At 44.0% G+C, this 16307-nt stretch overlaps 1 protein-coding gene across 4 annotated transcripts in view; it reads left to right on the plus strand.

The window, feature by feature from the left end:
• BICRAL (BRD4 interacting chromatin remodeling complex associated protein like) overlaps nt 1-16307 on the plus strand; it is a 94141-nt gene that overhangs the window by 72058 nt on the left and 5776 nt on the right. For all 4 annotated transcript variants that reach the window (XM_032339996.1, XM_032339997.1, XM_032339998.1 and 1 more), the window contains 6 exons: nt 6392-6497; nt 7338-7438; nt 9230-9291; nt 10266-10411; nt 11380-11474; nt 13314-13416. In XM_032339996.1, coding sequence (XP_032195887.1) covers nt 6392-6497; nt 7338-7438; nt 9230-9291; nt 10266-10411; nt 11380-11474; nt 13314-13416 — 613 coding nt within the window. The remainder of the gene's footprint in view (nt 1-6391; nt 6498-7337; nt 7439-9229; nt 9292-10265; nt 10412-11379; nt 11475-13313; nt 13417-16307) is intronic.

Consider the following 16307-nt stretch of genomic DNA (forward strand, 5'->3'; position numbering starts at 1 on the left):
CTCAGGGTCCTGGGATCAAGTCCCACATCGGGCTTTCTGCTCAGCCGGGAGCCTGCTTCCCCCTCTCTCTGTCTGCCTCTCTGCCTACTGATGATCTCTGTCTGTCAAATAAATAAAAAATATTAAAAAGAAAAAGAAAAAAAGTGGCCAGAAGAGAACCCCGAAGCACCTCAACATTTAGGGGATGGACACAGAAAGAAAAGTCTGCAAGTGAGACTCAGAAGGTTCGAGAGAGGAGGAACCGATCAGGTTCAGCATTCGGGAAGCTAAGGAAAGAGGGTTTTACGGGCGGGAGGGCAGAGGTCTGCAGAACCAAGTGCCAGTGTGAAGCCAGAGTTGGTGAGGGTCAGGATGCTTCCTTCTGACGGATTGATCAACAAGGTGGCAGCTGTCAATCTTGGGGAGACTCGTTTCCCTGAAGTGGTAGGTGCAGGAGCCAGACTGAAGGAGAGCAAGGGGAGAGTGGGACGTGTGGTAATGAGCAGAGACAACATTCAGAAAGATGAAGGTAACAGAGCCACGGGAAGGGCAGGGTCAAGGGAATAAGTCTTTTTTAAGACATGGAAGAGGCTTGAGCTTTCTTCAGCAGTGATGGCAAGGAGATGGACACGAATTCCAGAGCACTGGTGGGATTCTTTCTAGAAAAGAGGAGGGATGCGTCTGCCCTTGTAGCAGGAGGGGCAAGGAAAGGTCGAATGGGGATTCGGGGAAGGTTGTAGCTGTGGTGGGAGATAGTTGAACAAGCTCTCACCTGGCTTACAGGTTTGAAGATAATGAGATAGCATTCTGTGGAAAATGGGCAAAGGAGCTGACTAGGTACTTTGGGTGGCAGCTCTCAGAAACGCACCCTATCATGTTCAGCAAACAGGGAGAATGTCCAGGAGGTATCATGTATGTCCTTAGAGGTCAGCAGTCAGGCTCTCGGCTATCTCTTGGCCTATTCAAGATAGCGCAGCCTTCTGTCTGTCTTCATCATTCTCTCTCTCTCTTCTGCTCCACCAGAACGGCTACCCTCGTCCAGCTTTACATTATTATCCAAGCATTTAATAAAAACTGGCAAATGCAGCGGTTTCCCAAAACTTAGCAATGCATCAGAATCAACTAGAGAGCATTTTAGAATAATAGTAAATTCTTAAGTCCCATATCGGGGGATTCCTGACTCTTGTGGATGGAACCCAGAGACTTGGTGTTCAGAAGCTCCCCAGGTGACCTTGATGCAACTGGTCTGTAAACCTGCATTTGAGAACCGCTGCTCTTGGGTGTCCACCGCCCACTACCACTCTGAATTCCCAGGGGAGTCTGGGTGACGGTGCATTAGGCTCAGAGGAGCAGGGGCATGGGTGACATGAGGAAGCAGCCGTACAGGGCCTCTGCTGCTCTAGCCAAGGCCTTTCTTCAAATTAAGAAAAAGTCCCCCTCTAGGTAGATAAACTGCTCCACTGGCAGGCTTGGCACTTTGATTGATTGATTGATTGATTGATTATTTATTTATTTATTGGGGTTGTGAGGGACAGAGGGCGTGGGAGAGAGAGAATCTCAGCAGACTCCCTGCTGCGCTCGGAGCCCAGTGACCCTGAGATTATGACCTGAGCAGAAATCGGTAGTCACACGCTTAACCCACTGAGCGCCCACAGGCACCCCAGGCCTAGCACTTTAAGATGGGAGAGAAAGTGCTCCTTCCCTCCCTGAAGTTTAGCTCTTGGTGCCTGTAGCAGGTTACACACCTTTGTGGCTCTCCAGCCTTGCTGGCTCCAGTCCATTTCTGTGGCAGTGGGGCAATTCCTAGATGATAGTGTGGCCAGGCAGACCCCAGGCCTCTCCCTCATTCCATAAATGCCTGTTGTTTGGATGAATCTTATCTTCTTTCAAAGTGTACCACAGAAGGGGAAATTGACACATTAAATATTTTGATTTGTTAGGGGTTTTCTGTATGTTTACATGGTATCAAGATAATCCATAGATCTAAAGAATTAAGATGAATACTGATATTAGCAGAGTTCTTAGAGCCAAGGTCTCAAAAAGGATCCTTAAATAGTCTATTTGTGAAATATATATATATATAGAGAGAGAGAGAGAGAGAGATTTTATTTATTTATTTGACAAGAGAGCACAAGCAGGGGGAGCGGCAGGCAGAGGGAGGGGAGAAGCAGGCTACCTGCTGAGCAGGGAACCCAATAGGGTATTCGATCCCAGGGCCCTGGGACCATGACCGGAGCCGAAGGCAGACCCTTAACCAACTGAGCTGCCAGGCGCCCTTAAATATATATGTATGTACACACACACACACACGTATGTATGTATACATTTTTTTTTTAAGAAAATGTATTTAAAGATCAAGTCTTCTCTAGGAGTTCAGCAAAAACAATAGAATGATAAATTTCTGGAAAAGATTGTCAGCTGCAGGCAACATGAAGTTTTGGGGAATGGGGGAAAGTTGCTGGCTCCTGGGGCGTGGGGGTCGTTGGACCAGCGGGGAAGGACAGACCCCCGTTCCCCGCAGACTTCCGCTGCACTCAGTTTATTTCACAACTATTTACTGTGCGCTCAATGTGGTGCTGGCCCTGTCCGGTGCTGGGAATACAGCAGGGAGCCAGACAGACAAAAGCCCTGCCCTGAGAATAAGCAGGCTGGGAGCAACAGTGAACTGCTAGAGACAGCAGTCCCAAGGCAGCTGGGCTTTCCAAACATACAGAGCAGCTGAATTGAAGTGATTCCTCTGCGGGGACCCGGACAGGTACCCCCCCCCATCCTGATCCTTCTACCACCCCCCCAATCCTACCTTCCCCTCCCTCTGCAGTTGCCCTAAGGGAAGGGGTATAGTAAGGAACACAGGTGGTGAGAGGATGAAAACACGCTGATGCCAGTGCTTAGCCCCATACAGGTAGGCGAGGGGACCATAAAACACTCCCAGCTGTGCTCAGACGAGAGGTGGCCCCTTCAGAAGGTGTCCTTGTTTTTAGACACAACAGTGCCTCATACCCTCCATTTGATGGTGAATTTTCAGGCTTTGACATGAGATTGTTCTAGGTTTTTTTTCCTCTTTTACTTGTCTGTGTTGTGAAAGAGAACACATTTAGAAAAAATACGTAAAACATCAGCATACAGTTAACCAAGAATATATATATATTTTTAAGATTTTTGTTTATTTTTTTAAGAGAGAGTGGCCAAGAGAGAGAGAGAGCACAAGCAGGGGGAGAGGCAGAGAGAGGAAGAAATAGGCTCCCAGGGAGCCTGATGTGGGGCTCAATCCCAGCACCCAGAGATCATGACCTGAGCTGAAGGCAGATGCTTAACTGACTGAGCCACCCAGGCGCGCCCACAATTATAAAATTATAAAAGAATTATAAATCAAATTCCCATCCATGTGAACACTCAAGAAATAAAATATTGGGGGCGCCCAGGTGGCTCAGTGGGTTAAAGCCTCTGCCTTCAGCTCAAGTCATAATCCCAGGGTCCTGGAATTAGCCCCGCATCGGGTTCTCTGCTTAGCAGGGAGCCTGCTTCCTCCTCTCTCTCTGTCTGCCTCTCTGCCTATTTGTGAACTCTGTCTGCCAAATAAATAAATAAAGTCTTTAAAAAAAAAAAAGAAAATATTGCCCCGTAGTCCCGGAAACCAGCCCCTCCATATACCTTCCCAACCTCCGCCCTTCTCCCGGCTTTCTTAGTGATCTCGCCCTTGCTTTTCTTTCGGTTTTACAACTAAAGGGATTTTGTTTTCTTCATCTGTTTAGTAGCTATAAATCATTTTAGGTCATGTCTGATACATAAGGTAGAAGATGAGGCTGGGTAATGCCACTTTTTTTTAAGTTGTGTGCTCTAAAGCAATAAGGATGATATTCTTCTGTTTCACATGAACTAGGGACGTTGGGAAAAAAATGCCAAAACTGTTGAGTACTAACTCAACACTGCTGTAAGGACTACGGTCATTTGAACATATTCACTCTGGTTCAGCTATTTGTCTCTGGATCTGCTTAGTTCAGAGTTGTATAGCCTTGCCCCTTAATTAAACCGCATTTTCCCAACTTTTATCTGTTTTGTTTTTTATTCAAGATGGCTGCCCTGGAAATATTTACAAGGAAGGCCAGTGCTCACTGTTTGCCCCAGGCCTCTCCACAACCCCAGTGTTCTCTGCGTGAACAGCTTCCTACAGTAGGAGAGTGGAGTTATGTTCTAGTGGAAATGCTGTGAACACTGGAAAATTTTCCCCTTGTGGTTTTGTTACTAAGTATGTATTACCTGTCTGCCTAGAATAGTGCAGGTCTGACCTTCCCTGCTAATGGATGAGCAAGGTGACCATTTCCAGCTTTGTAATGACCTCCTCCAGATCTTCTTGGGTAGTGTCAAATCCTTCTCCAGTTTTGTTTTGTATTTTTTTTTCCCCTAAAGATTTTATTTATTCATTTGATAGAGATCACAAGTAGGCAGAGAGGCAGGCAGAGAGAGAGGAGGAAGCAGGCTCCCTGCTGAGCAGAGAGCCCAATGTGGGGCTCGATCCCAGGACCCTGAGATCATGATCTGAGCTGAAGACAGAGGCTTTAACCCACTGAGCCACCCAGGCGCCTCTCCTTCTCCAGTCTTATACTAGAAAGGGGAACCAAATAATTAACTGTTTCAAATAATTGTTTAGAATAAAAATGTTAACATGAGCTTACTTGGCCAATGGTCAGGTGTTGCCAAGGTCTCAAATGAATAGTTGGTGGAAACATATTAATCAGGCCAAGGTCATAGTTTAGGTCCCCCATGGGGTGGTTGGACTAAACTCTAAATCTGCTGAAAGTATACAAAATACAAAACTAGAGAAGAAACTCTGAAAATTTGCTGCACTATGAAGTGGTAATGATAAAGAAGGTTAAAAATTGAGAGAAATTTAAAAGCCCTTTATTGGGCACCTGGGTGGCTCAGTTGGTTAAGTGACTGCCTTCGGCTCAGGTCATGATCCTGGAGTCCTGGGATTAAGTCCCACTTTGGGGGATCCCTGCTTAGCAGGGAGTCTGCTTCTCCCTCTGACTCTCTCCCCTTTCAGGCACATGCTCTCTCTCTCTCTCAAGTGAATAAATAAAATCTTAAAAAAATAAATAAAAGCCCTTTATCATCTTACTTTTTATAAAAGATTTATTTATTTATTTATTTATTGGAAAGAGAGAGCAGGTGCATTGGGGAGGGGCAGAAGGAGAGGGAGAAGCTGACCCCCCACTGAGCAGGAATACCCCCACCCCAAACACAGGACTCCGGGATCATGACTAAATGGATGGCAAAGCTTAACAGACTGAGCCACTCAGGCACCCCTATCATCTTACTTTAAATAGGTAATAGGGGCGGCTGGGTGGCTCAGTTAGTTAAGAATCTGCCTTTTAGTCCCAGGGTCCTGAGATTGAGCCCCACATCAGGCTCCCTGCTCAGCCTGCTTCAACCTCTGCCTGCCACTCTGCCACTCCCCTTGCTTGTTCTCTTTCTCTCTCTCTCTGTCAAATAAATAAAATCTTTAAAAAATAAATAAATAAAAATAAATGGATAACAGATTTTTTTAGAGCTAAAAGGAACTTACCAGTCCTTAAACATCATACAATTCATCTTTTCTATTTATAGAAAAGATGCACACACCCATTAAAACATCAGATTAATTTTTCTAATAATATTTTCCTCAGGCTAACATTCAGTTGACATTACATTTCCTAGTTACACCTGATGTTGACATGACGTGAGCGAGAGACATACCGGTGGCAGGGGTGACACATGCTTTAGATCATCTACACAGCAAACAGTGAGTGCTGACAGTAGCTTTGGGGTTGGCACTTGGGCCCTGACCAGGTGCTCAGAGTCTGTGTAGACCCTACATAGGATCTGATAGTCGGGCTCATAATCCTCGCAGGTGTGATAGAAAATTTCTGGGGATAGAAACTGTTAGGGGTAGAAACTGTTTCTGGCTCAGCCTTTGCATCTGGGCATCACGAACACAGCAGTTCCAGGGGCGGGAAGACAGCTTGGTGTCCACTCAGCATCCCTGTGAATGGCGTCCAGAAAATTCAACACGCCCACAGATTCTTCTGTTTCCAGAATTGCTGTTCTTCTTCTCTTCGATCTGCCGATGGATTTTCAGGTGTTTGCAATCTTTAGATAAGCTATCTAGCTGATCTCCGGCCAGCTGAAGTAGTCTCAGCCTGCTACTTCTCCGCCATCTTGACTCCTCCCTCCCGCCCACAGATTCTTAAAGGGTGCTCTTTGCAATCCTCCCCGAGTGATAGGAAAGTAGAGTAAAATTCTGGTTTCGCTTTGTAGTCTAACCTGAAGGTGATGCCAGGTAGGCATTAACAGGCTTGGTTGGTGTTTTGGGCAATCTGCTAAGGCTTTTAGTCATGAAATTAACTTCTTCTCTTGGCCATATTTTTCCCAGGCTCAGAAAAAAGGTTTGAATCAGACTTCCCCCATTGCTGCTTCCAAGACCACGGATGGCCTGAGGCAGGCACAGATTCCTGGCCTCCTGAACACCACGCTGCCAGGTCAGGAGCCTTTATCTTAAGCTCCCCTCCACTGTCCCCTCTCTCCTCAAACCCAGAGGACATCTTCTGCCATCCCTCATCCAGCCTGCAACCTTTCTCATTCCACTTCATCCCCACTCTGACCATGTCTCCTGTGCCCTTTCCACCCAAATAACAGACCATGTTGTGTCTGTACCTTCATTTTATATACTACTAAGAAAGAAAGAAAGAAAGAAAGAAAAAAAAGCACTTCTGATTAATTATGACACACTAAATTATATGGGAAAAAATGTGCTGCTCAGAAACAATAAAATCTAGTACTATATGGCACAGGTGACTTTGTAACTATCCTCACGTCACTTTATTTATCTATTTTTGGCATCCCCCACAAGACTAAAAATAGTGTGCACTATGTCTTCCATTTCTTCTAAAGCTTCGAATGTCTACACTGCTCATTAAACACTAGAAAGGACAAAAGCAGGAACGCCCCTAGCCAGCCCCCTATTTGGGCCTTCATTCATTAATTTGTGAGCGTCTGGGGGGTTCAGTGTTGCTGACGGATTACTGGTTTGAGGCCTAGTCCTCAGACCTTGAATAATTTGAAACTGTTGCATTGGACGGCTTTTATTTATTACCTTTTACTTATGTATTTGTTTCTATTTACTCCCTAAATAGGCTTTACAAATCCTGACTTCTGCCTCTAGAGCTTTTATAGATAAATGTACTTCTTGCTCCCCTTCCTCAGAGCAGGAAATATAGAAATCCCTTTCAGAATGGTCAGTAATCCACATACGCTGGGCTCTATGCGTTGTATAAGAGGCTTGATTAACTGCTTCTGTTGTCTTATGTTCATTCTAATAGGGCAGGATTCTGGAAGCAAAGTCATGCCCGGGTCCTTAGGAACCACGCAGCCACAGCAGGAAAAAGTAGTTGGATCATCTCCCAGCCAGCCGACCGTGCAGGTAGAAGACAGTTTGCGTAGCTACTTCTTAATGTTGAGCATGACCGAGAGAAAATGTAGTCCTGTCATCTTCAGCTTGGTAGTTGCTGCCTGCCGGTGTCTGCGCATTAAAGTGTGCTCACTGAAGACCTTCCCTGCAGGCCAGGCCATGTTATGTTACTGTTTACGGGATTAATGTGCCTATTCTGTTTCTCAAATTACAATACTGTCATTTCCTCATGAATTAACGATATACTAGCAGCCAGTACATAGTAGATACTCAAGAAAAAATGTTGTTTACTGTTGAATCATCACTCATTGTCATGGCGAAAGTGAATCTGTTCCTCTTTTTTTTTTTTTTTTTTTTAAATTTATTTATTTGAGAGACAGCAAGAGAGCACACACATGCAAGCAGAGGGGTGGGTGGCAGATTAAAAGAATCTCAAGCAGACTTCCCACTGAGCACTGATCCCTGCGTGGGGCTCAATCTCAAGACCATGAGATCATGACCTAAGAGTGGAAAGCAGGAGTTAGCTGCTTAACTGACTGAGCCACCCAGGCATCCCTGGATCTGTTCATCTTGGTTATCTGAGAGATTTTTTTTTTTTTTTAAGACTTTATCTATTTATTTGAGAGAGAGAGAGAGAGAGAGAGAGCAAGTGTACAGCAGGGTGGCAGGAGAAAGGGTAGAGGGACAGCCAGACTCCCCGACTCCCCATTGAGCGTGGAGCCCAATGCAGGGCTCCATCCAGGACCCCAAGATCATGACTGGGGTGAAGTCAGACACTCAACCCACTGAGTCACCCAGGTGCCCCTATATGGAGAGGTTTTTTTCCTGCTATAGCAACCAGGAATGTGATGATATAGCCAGTCCCTATAGTGTTCTAACCCAACAACTGATCTAAAAAGAAAGGAAAAAAATCTTGTTTTCAGTTTACTGAGCCCTTAGATTCTTCTCCGTCAAACCCCAATTAATGGTTTAATGAAACTTGTTATAGTGTGGGCCCGCCTAGAAGACTCCATGAAGGATCCAGTTCAATTCTCAGGTTCTGACATAAGTCATGTTTGTTTCCTTAACATTGATGTAACAAGTGCTACTGTGGGCCCCTGGCTATCTCGGTCAGTGGAGCATGCGACTCTTGATCTCAGGATTGTGAGTTTGAGCCCCATGTTGGGTGTAGAGATTACTTAAAGGTTTGAAAAAGAAAGACAGAAAGAGATGCCCTACTAGATCACACACCTAGACTGGAACAGCAACTGAATTTTCAGATGTTCATGGAGTTGGGACCCACAAAATAGACTTCTCCAAAAATTTAATAATACGTTTACAGAGTTGGAGATTCAGGCTTTAAATACAAGCTGCGTCCTTCCAAGGAACCTATCGCACAGCCTCCCATGATCTTTACACAGTGTGACTTTGCTACATAGGTCTGTGGCTTTGCTTGTTTTATTTTTTAGCAGGGCACTTCTGCATTTTTAGACTATGCTCTTGATATGGAGTTGAAAATATTCACGGGGTGCCTGGGTGGCTCAGTGGGTTAAAGCCTCTGCCTTCGGCTCATGTCATGATCTCAGGGTCCTGGGATCGAGCCCCACATCGGGCTCCCTGCTCAGCGGGGAGCCTGCTTCCTCCTCCCTCTCTGCCTGCGTCTCTGCCTACTTGTGATCTCTGTCTGTCAAATAAATAAATAAAATCTTTTAAAAAAAAAGAAAAGAAAAGAAAATATTCACAACGTCATGTCCTTTATGTATAATGGTATTCTGCGTATTTTTTCTATAGAAGGGAGTACTAAGAGATGTGTTTTGTCTTCAGGTGGATAGTCACTCAGGAGGACAAAAGCGGCCTGCTGCAAAACAGCTAACTAAAGGAGCTTTGTGAGTGACCCTTGGAAATGACTCATTTTGAACATTTCTCTAGGTTCCTAATGTTTAATCACTATACAACAGAAGTCAGGTTATAATAATATATGTAGTATTTTTAAAAATATACTTTGAAAATAACTTTAATAATATTTATTACAATATTATTATATATTATATATATGATAATAATAATATAATAATAATGATACAGTTTGCTTCTATTAGGACCCATAAGTACAGTGACCCTTGAACAACATGGATTTGAACTCTGCAGGTCTGCTTATTTGCAGATGTTCTCCGATAAATACAGCATAGCACTGTAATAGTGTTTTCCTTAGCTTCTTTTTTTGTAAGAATAATAAATGTACTATACAAAATATATATTAGTCATCTGTGTAATCAGTAAGCCTTCCAGTCAACAGGACACTCTTAGTAAACTTCTGGAAAAGTCAGGTAATATACTGATATCTGACTATGCCAGGAGTCAGTGCCCCCAGCCCCCTCATGTTGTTAAAGGGTCAGCTATGTACCAATTATAGTTTGAGTCTACTGTCTGCTCGTTTGTTCTGAAGGAGAATAGTTCTCTTGTCTTTAGCATACCACATTACCCTTTGATCGGCCAGAGGGTCTCTGCGGAGAAGCGTGGTTTGATAAATTCCTGTGTTTGGAACAGAAATATTAGCATAAGCTTAGCTGGCCAACGGTCAGGCATTGCCAAGATCCGTGTGAGCACCCCCACATGAGGGGTTGGTGGGAACACCATGTTTTTGAAGCCAAGGTCATAGTGTGAGTCCCCTGTGGAGATAGTTCAACCAAACTGTACTCCCAACATGGTGTACAAAGTATGAAACTGAAGAAAACACAGAACCACCATCCTACGAATAATAACACTCCTGTAGGTCTGACTTTCTTTGCATGCAAATAGCCATCATGACTAGATTTCCTGCCACGGATCTCCACTGATATTGGCAATTCCTCTTTTAAAGCATTCTCCAGCAGTTACAGAGGGACCAAGCCCACGCTGTGACACCCGACAAAAGTCAGTTCCGATCGCTAAGAGATGCGGTACAGAGGCTCCTGTCCTACCACGTGTGCCAGGGCTCCATGCCCACGGAGGAAGACTTGAAGAAAGGTAAACAGGCTGTCACCCCAGAGCACCCCTGTGACACCAGACACCATCATACAGATGCCCCACAGAAGAGCGAAAGCCCTGTGGCTCCCAGATGGTGGTCATGTTCGTGTCTTTCATTGTAGACCTAACTTGTTCCCAGTTTACTCCATTTCTGTGGTCCCTGTTTAGGGTTGTGACTTACTCTTCTCAATATTCGGTGAGGGGATACCCAAAGGTCAGAGTATTTTATTGACCAATTCAGGGGGCACTGAACCCAAAGTGTTGTTTGGACGGCCAGCTGCAGATGCTGCCCTCCGCTGCTTTCACCCCACCCACAGCGGCCACCAGCCTTGCTTACCTGGCTGCGGTCTCTGATCTGAGCGCAGATTAGTCCCAGTCAGTCCCCTGCGTCTGGGGAATAGGGTCCAGATCCAGCATGACACAGGGATGGGAAGACACAGAGTGACTAGAAAATGGGAAACCTTTGGAGACCGGCAAGAAAAGGACAGAGCCACAGCACTGTGACCTGCAAGATATCATGAACTAGTTTATGTCCTTACATAAAACCAGTCCTAAAAAAACAAGTCCTAATTTCCTTGTTCAGCTGTTTCCGTTTCTCATAACACTGGAAGGAAGTGGAGGTTTGCCCTCCACTAACAGATCTTCTCTATTCATTGATATTTATTGCATGTCTGTGCTTTATGGTTTTCTTTTATAGGTCATGTTAGAAGTATTCTAGTTTTGGCCTCCTAATTAAAGTTAAAATAAGGTAGTATTTTGATGAGTTCCCCAGTCACCTAACAGTGGACAGTGAGGGAAAGTGCAGAAGCACGTTTAATCAAGGAAAGCTAACCTAAGAAGAGAAGACTGTCACAGGCAAGACATGTTTGAGTAATGGAAGAGTAATGCATTTCAGTCCTGAGAAAGAAAAGACCTAGTGAGTGATTGCACTCTCTTACCATTTTCTCTCTCTCTCTCTTTTTTTAAAGTCGACAATGAATTTGAAACAGTTGCCACTCAGCTCCTAAAAAGGACCCAAGCTATGCTTAACAAATACAGATGCCTGCTTCTAGAAGATGCCATGGTAAAATTCATGCTACCAAGTGTATTTGTTTTTTTAAGACCCCACAGGTCACAGCTAGTAATTCAGAGAGGAAAAAACTTCAGGGAATTACATTCTCCCAACATAATCTCAAAGGCACAGATACTGAAGACTGTAGAAAACCTTCCACCTGACTGGTCCTCCTGCCAAGCGAACTTGGCATTCGCTGCACTTGTCATGATTGCCCACACCTGATGAGTGCTGTGGTTCTCCTGGTTCTAAATGAGCAAACCAGGGCTTTGGTTAAGTAATTTGCCAAACGTCCTGCAGCTACTGGGTTTGCAGAGCAGTTAGCAGAGCTAGGGAACAGACTAGGACCATCTGAGGCTCCCAGCCCCCATGCACACTCTGATGCTGTCAGCTCCCTCTCACCAGCCCAGAGATGTGGGGAATATTGTTCAGAGGAACATCTGAAAAGCCCAGGGGATGACAGATGTGGAAATTAGCTTTATCTTGTTTTTAACTGAGTGATCATTAACATACCATAAAGTTCATGCACGATCTAAAAATATGCAGCTTAGGTGCCTCAGCGCAGTAGGCAGCGCATCAGTCTCATAAAAATATGCAGCTTGATGATGTTTAGTATGTTCGTAAGGTTTTGCAGCCATCAGCCACTAGTCAAATTCAAAAAGTTTTCATCATCCCAAAGAGAAACTAAACTTAGTTTTAAAGCACCAGTTAGAGAAAGAAGATGCCTCAGGAAATGATTGAAAGACCAAACCTATTCTGAGATTTTTTTTTTTTTTTAAGATTTTATTTATTTATTTGACAGACAGTGATCACAAGTAGGCAGAGAGGCAGGCAGAGAGAGGGAAGAAAGCAGGCTCCCTGCTGAGCAGAGAGCCCGATGCAGGGCTCAGACCCAGGACCCTGGGATCATGACCTGAGCCGAAGGCAAGGGCTTTAACCCACTGAGCCACAGAGGTGCCCCCTATTCTTCTGAGATTTTAGAACCAAATCTGAAATCATACAGGCTTTCACCTATAAACTGACCTCTTACAGGCAGTTTCCAATTTAAGATCAGCTTTGAGATATACCTTGGGAGCTTAGTTGAATTACATTATGTACTTACATGATACAGTATAAACGTGTGTGTGTGTTTACTTATATATATGTATAATTTATATTTACTTTAAATTTTGCCTCCAAACTTTGAAATAGTTGTTCTTATATTGATAACCATTTCAGGAAAAAAAAATGCTGAGATATTAAAAAGACTTAACTCTTACCATTTTTTACGAAAGGACCACTTACTTGGTCAAGTTATCTTATATCTGCTATGAATTTTCATGTTAAATAAGACTCACAAATATAATTTAAGCTTCATTTCTGTACAGCAAAAAATAATTTTAAGGAAAGTCTTCTAAAAAACACATTGAAATCATAGTAGAATATCAAGAAAAATGTCATCCTCATGAAAAGATCTCTAACATATTATTAAGCAGAGGGGAAATAAGATACGTCAGATTAGATACAGATACAGAGATGAAAGTCAGTGCCTTTGTGCGCTTCAAACCACTTTGTGCAGAGCCTATTAAACAGCTCGGTGTGGGTACCTGCAGAGAGATGCGGGGGAAGCAAGGGAGGCAGGCCTAGTTTTCATACCCTCTCGAGAAGTCAGTGTAAATCACCTTTTCCCAAAAATTACAATTTCAAAAAATGCATCTTTACGTGACAAGGATAAATGGAGCTAAATGGGACGTGAGTAGAACGTAGACACCAAATCTTTATGTCTGGTTGCTTCGTTAGTTTCAAAGACGCAGTGGGATGGGTGTACCTTGTTAAAAGGCATCTGAAATGACCAGATTGTCTTGTTTTCAGCGGATCAATCCCTCTGCTGAGATGGTGATGATCGACAGAATGTTCAACCAGGAGGAGAGAGCTTCTCTGTCCCGAGACAAGCGTCTGGCACTTGTAGATCCTGGTAAGAAATGTCAGAGAAAAATGGAAGGGAGGTGCTGCCGGGGTTCCAGGCTGCCGGCCGTGGGGAGTCTGTCTGAACCGCCGCTGGGCGGGAAACTTGAAAGTACAGAATGCATCCTGGGGAGAAACCACCCAGAGTGAGCAGTGCGTGAATACTCTGTGGGGTCTGTAGTCTAGAAAATCCACGCTGGGATTCCACGTTCATTGTGTGATTGTTTTTCCCCATTATAAACATAAACTTGTTTTTCTTTCTCTATTTCTTTTTTTTTTTTTTTTTTAAGATTTTATTTATTTATTTGACAGACAAAGACCACGAGCAGGCAGAGAGGCAGGCAGAGAAAGAGGGGAAGCAGGCTCCCTGCTGAGCAGAGAGCCTGATGCCACCTATCCCAGGACCCTGAAATCATGACCTGAGCCGAAGACAGAGGCTCAACCCACTGAGCCACCCAGGCGCCCCCTTTCTCTAGTTCTTGAGAACTAAATTAAATTAGAAGCCTTCCCAGAAGCATGTAAGCCTCAGCAAATTATCGAGTTGTCTTACCCTGTGCAAGGCTTTGTTAGGGGCCCTGCCTGCGAGCTCATAAATTAAGATGCTCCGTTTAATACCTTTCTCTTCCCCCGCCAGTTTCCCACTGATTGCACCAAAGGACAGGAAGAAATTCTTCTCTGGCCAAGGTTTTTCTAGCTGGAGGAGTTAAATTTACATGAAACATATTAACAGAAGAGAAGAAAAGTTTTATTACACAGGTACAGAGACCCAGTAATGAAATTGAACCCCAAAGAAAGACCAAGGCAGGCAGTTTGTATACTTTTTAGACAAACAGACAATAAATCTGTGAGGAATTGACAGGGTAAAGAAGACATAACTCTGGGAGCTTCAGTAAGTAAGGAATTCTAAACAGAATTTGGGCTGGAGTAGTAAATTAGTGAAAAGTAAAATGGGCTGTTTCTATACCTTCTGGGCCCTGAATTCCCTGTTTCTGATAATAAGGATGTCTCTCTATCTGCTGGTACAGGGAGAGCACTTTGCATGTGGGAGATTATTTCCTGCTCTCGGGGGGAGAGAGGAGGATCTAAGTGTCCTTTTCGCATGGGCTGGCTTTTGGTTTGTTTTGTGCTTTTTTTTTTTCTTTTTTGTTTGAGAAAGAGAGAGAGCAAGCGTGAGGTAGTGGGTAGAGGAGAAAGAATCCTAAGCAGGCTCCATGCTCAGCATGCCCCAGCACGTTCTGCCTTTGAAAAATGAATCCTTAGGGCACCTGGTTGAGCCTCTGCCTTCAGCTTGGGTCCTGATCTCGGGGTTCTCGGATCAAGTCCCACATCGGGCTTCCTGCTCAGTGGGGAGTCTTCTCTCTCTCTCACTCTCCCTCTGTGTACTCTCTTCCTCTCTATCTCAAATAAATATTTTAAAAATAAATTAAGGGGGGGCGCCTGGGTGGCTCAGTGGGTTAAAGCCTCTGCCTTCGGCTCAGGTCATGATCCTGGGGTCCTGGGATCGAGTTCCACATCAGGCTCTCTGCTTCAGCAGGGAGCCTGCTTCCTCCTCTCTCTCTCTGCCTGCCTCTCTGCCTACCTGTGATCTCTGTCTGTCAAATAAATAAAATCTTTTAAAAATTAATCAATTAATTAATTAAGTGTCCCTGAATGGCTCATATGGCTAAGCGACTGCCTTCAGCTCAGGTCATGATCCCGGAATCCTGGGATGGAGTCGCACATCAGGCTCCCAGCTCCATGGGGAGTCTGCTACTCCCTCTGACCTCCCCTCTCATGCTCTTTCACTCTGTCTCTCTCTTTCTCTCTCTTTCTCAAATAAAATTTTAATTAAAAATAAATTAAAATTAAAAAATAAAAATAAAATAAAACTAATCCTCCTGGGGGGCTTGGTTGACTCAGATTGAACCCCATGTAGATAGAGCTCCCTGCTTAGCAGAGAGTCTGCTTCTCCCTCCTTCTTCCAATGTCCCTCCCCCCACTTGTGCTCTCTCTCTCTCTCAAATAAATAAATAAATAAAATCTTCTAAAAAATAAAAATATGGACCCCTGGGTGGCTCAGTCAGTTAATCGTCTGCCTTCCACTCAGATCATGATCCCTGGGTTTTGGGATCGAGTCCCACATGGGGCTCCCTGCTCAGCGGGCAGTCTGCTTCTCCCTCTGACCCTCTCCGCTCTCATGTTCTCTCTCAAATAAATAAATAAATAAATAAATAAATAAATAAATAAATAAATAAATAGATAAATACCTTTTCCCAAAAAATCCTCCTTGGGATGCCTGAGTGGCTCAGTTGGTTAAGCGTCTGTCTTTAGCTCAGGTCATGATCCCAGGGTCCTGGGATTGAGTTGCACACTGGGCTCCATGCTCAGTAGGGAGCCTGCTTTTCCCTCTGCCTGCCATTCCCCCTGCTTGTGTTCTCTCTCTTTCTGATAAATATTTAAAAACAAAAAAACACTTTTTTAGAAAATTCCTCCTTTTTTCTGGCCTCTAATATTTTTTAAAATCAAATAACATTATAACTATTCATGGAGTATAAATTTTACCCATACTTGCACCATCCTATAAACAAAAAGTTCTTATTTCTCCCAGTTTTCTTCCAGTTTTGGTTCTCATTTGCATACATCCTTTATATATAGTTACAATCATATGCTAGATATGATTTTGTTATTCTAATTTTCTTCCATTTAACACATCTGAAGTTCTTATCACTTGCTAGAGTCTTCAAAATAATAGTTAATCAGTTTTTAATACATTAATTTAAGAATTTAGCTAAACCATTCCCCTAGGGACATGTGGGTGGCTGGGTCAGTTAGATTCTGCCTTTGGCTCAGGTCACGATGGAGTCCTGCATCGGCCTCCTTGCTCAGCGGGGAGCCTGCTTCTCCCTTTGCCTGCTCATGGTC

This window comes from Mustela erminea, chromosome 4, assembly GCF_009829155.1.
Source record: "Mustela erminea isolate mMusErm1 chromosome 4, mMusErm1.Pri, whole genome shotgun sequence".
NCBI classification, from domain to species: Eukaryota; Metazoa; Chordata; class Mammalia; order Carnivora; family Mustelidae; genus Mustela; species Mustela erminea.